This window comes from Centruroides sculpturatus, unplaced genomic scaffold (genome assembly GCF_000671375.1).
Source record: "Centruroides sculpturatus isolate CEXI.00-Female unplaced genomic scaffold, Cexi_2.0 scaffold2839, whole genome shotgun sequence".
NCBI lineage: Eukaryota > Metazoa > Arthropoda > Arachnida > Scorpiones > Buthidae > Centruroides > Centruroides sculpturatus.
Genome location: NW_019387521.1, coordinates 14,680 through 17,519, shown reverse-complemented (window position 1 = coordinate 17,519; position 2,840 = coordinate 14,680). Strand labels below are relative to the sequence as shown.

General features: G+C 31.9%; 1 protein-coding gene across 2 annotated transcripts; it reads left to right on the top strand.

Annotated features, from left to right (window-relative positions):
• Window positions 1–20: 20 nt before the first annotated feature.
• LOC111616465 (lactosylceramide 4-alpha-galactosyltransferase-like) lies at window positions 21–1,274 on the top strand. Of its 2 annotated transcripts, none has more exons than XM_023357871.1 (2): window positions 21–116; window positions 186–1,274. In XM_023357871.1, the coding sequence occupies exon 2, from the start codon at window positions 200–202 to the stop codon at window positions 1,067–1,069; it is 870 nt and encodes a 289-aa protein (XP_023213639.1). In that variant the 5' UTR covers window positions 21–116; window positions 186–199; the 3' UTR covers window positions 1,070–1,274. The 2 variants fall into 2 exon arrangements, with proteins under 2 accessions (XP_023213639.1, XP_023213640.1); XM_023357872.1 differs by having other exon boundaries at window positions 32–120.
• Window positions 1,275–2,840: the final 1,566 nt, after the last annotated feature.

The following is a 2,840-nucleotide window of genomic DNA, read 5'->3' as shown; positions in this document are numbered from 1 at the left end:
TATATTTTTAATAATATTGATATTTTCTACCATTTACTGCTCCAGAATAGGGCAAAATCTCATTAAAAGATATTCATTTAGAGCTGAAAATAAAGAATTATGCTACAGTCGTAAAAGTAAGTAAGTAAGTAACTTTGATTTGTTACGTAAATTTCTGCTCGTAATATTCTATAATATTTCTTCAGGTTACAAGATAAACATGCCAAACCCACAATTCGAATCACATAATATATTCTTTCTGGAGACAACAGGAGTTGCAAATTTATCCATCCGTCAAGCATGTGCTGTAGAATCTACCGCTAGATATAATCTACAATCCAATATTATTGTTATAATGTTCACTCAAAATCAATTTGAAGATTCGTACAACTTAACTAGAATGTTTGATAATGTACAGGTTAAATTATTTTCGTTTGAAGAGATATTTGAAGGTACACCATTGTACGAATGGTATAAGATGGGAGAATGGAACAGCACCGTGTACAAAATAAATCATCTGAGTGATGCTTCAAGGCTAGCTGTTATTTGGAAATATGGTGGTATGTATTTGGATCTAGATATAGTGATGTTAATGTCCCTATCCGGATTTTGGCATCGTGGCTTGAAAAACTTTTTAATTAAAGAGAGGGATAATGTACTAGCTAATAGTGTTTTCGGTTTTACACGCAATCATCCTTTTTTGTTTAAGTGTATGATAAATCTTGTGGAGAAGTATAGAAGCGATTGTTGGCTTTGTATAGGACCTTGGCTCCTTACTAATCAATTCGGATCTTTTTGTAAGGGATTAGACATGAAAGACATAGAAACCGACATGAATTGCAACGTTGCTGTTCTTCCTGCCAGTTGTGCTTTTCCGATTCCATACTACAACTGGAAACAATACTTTACTAAAGATTTGAGGAATCATGTAATTCGTAAAATAGGAGAAAGTTACGTGATTCATCTTTGGAATTATCTTAGCTCTAAACAAGCACTTTTACCTGATTTAGATACTGCCTATGGGATGGTTATGTCTGTCAATTGTCCTCACGTATACAAGTATGCAATAGAAATGGGAAGAGAGTTTTGAATTTAGCTGATCTGTAAATTTTTTAAATTATACAATTTTTTAAACTTTTTGTAAAATTAAACTTATTACTGTATATTGAATGGAAATTTGTAAAACTCTTTCAGATTTAAAATGGAGTATAGCAAAAAGTATGTTATCGAATCGTAAAGATTTCTGTTATTAAAATTTCAAAATTTTTTTGAATACTTATAAAATAAAAATACAATGCAAGCAAAATGGTCAAAATACATCTATATTCAGTTTGTATTTTAATAATAAAAAAATGTAAAATATGGTTTCATTTTTCGGGAAAAATTTTACTTCAGAATTCAGCTGCGAGGATGAAATTTGGCACTGTTATCCCTATGTGCATATACGTACGATTTTAAAATTAAATTTCGGAAGTTAAGAAACAACGTAAAACAAAGTAGCCATTAATTATGTATACAATTTATGGGAGAGAAGGTTTGGATTGCGAAAAGTTCATCATTGTATTTGCTGGGAAGGGAAGGATTTAAGGCATTGTCTACGTGAACTTTTTGTAGTGATATTAGAGGCACACGAATTTGTTCTTATAAACCAACTTAAGAATTGTGAGAAAATTATCAGAAAATATCTGAAGAACTTTTATACCCGAAATTTAGAAAATGTACGAAATACGAATCTTAAGGAAACAGCAGCGCCAAATTTTGCCCTAATGCTGAATTTTCAAGTAAAATTATTTCCTGAAAATCGAAACTGCATATACTGAATAGCATACACAAAAATTACCAAAGTCTTTTTTCTACAGAGAGCTCTGAACACCTAATCATTAAGTTCTGTACGTTATCACGCGACATGCATTATTTGGGCTGCAACTTGAAAAAAATCATAGACCTATAAATTCCCATTGTCTCTGTCCGTCCGTCTGCATGTCAGTCTGATTTTCTTGCAAGAACGGGGTTCGATAGATGAAATACGCGATCAAATATGAATACCTTAGGCAGAAAGCCCCGAGTAAGTACTGTATATAAGAACTTCTGGTTTGTACCAGAAGTCACGTTATTTCAATTCAAAATTTCCCCTAAAAGGAGTTAGATGACCTGACCGATTCTATTTTTAAAAATAGTATGATGTATAGGATCAAGCTACTACTAATTTGAGGTGGAGAGCAGATATTTTAAATTAAATAAATTAAAAGCATGATTAAAAGTTGCAGCCCGGCATTTGTTTCGATGTTATAATAAATAGTTTCTTGTTCAAATTTGAGATTTATTGAGTGGAGCTTAAGCAGAGCTCTTCATAAGTCAAAAAGTTTTTTTCGTCTGTGATGAAAGTTCAAAGCACTTACAGGTTGTTTCTCACTTTTAAATAATGTTAATGATTTAATTTTTTCATTAAATCATTTTTTATTAAATCATGTTTAATGATTTTTTTGAAAATATAAACTATTCTGCAAAATCGATATTTTGAAAATGCTGAAATTTCTTGAAGTTTCTGCAAATTATAACCATGGATATGCACGTCGTCCTCGAATCTGCGCGTTTTAAATTTAGCTACTTTACAGAGAACAATAAAAGCATATCACCACATTTGTCAAGCTGAAACAGAAAAAGGTATGTGGCGGAACTCAGTTTTTCACTCCTAGAAAATACAGTGATACCTCGATTTTCGTCGATAATCCGTCCGAAAACAATTGCCGAAATCCAAAACTGACGAAAACCGAGACAATTATTTTCATATGAATCAATGTAAATCCAATTAATTTGTTCTAGACCAGGGGTGGCCAACCTTTTCAGAACGCTGGCCAAAT

Bases quoted from the DNA above. Each gene is read 5' to 3' on its own strand.
- LOC111616465 (XM_023357871.1), top strand. From the start codon at position 200: ATGCCAAACCCACAATTCGAATCACATAATATATTCTTTCTGGAGACA.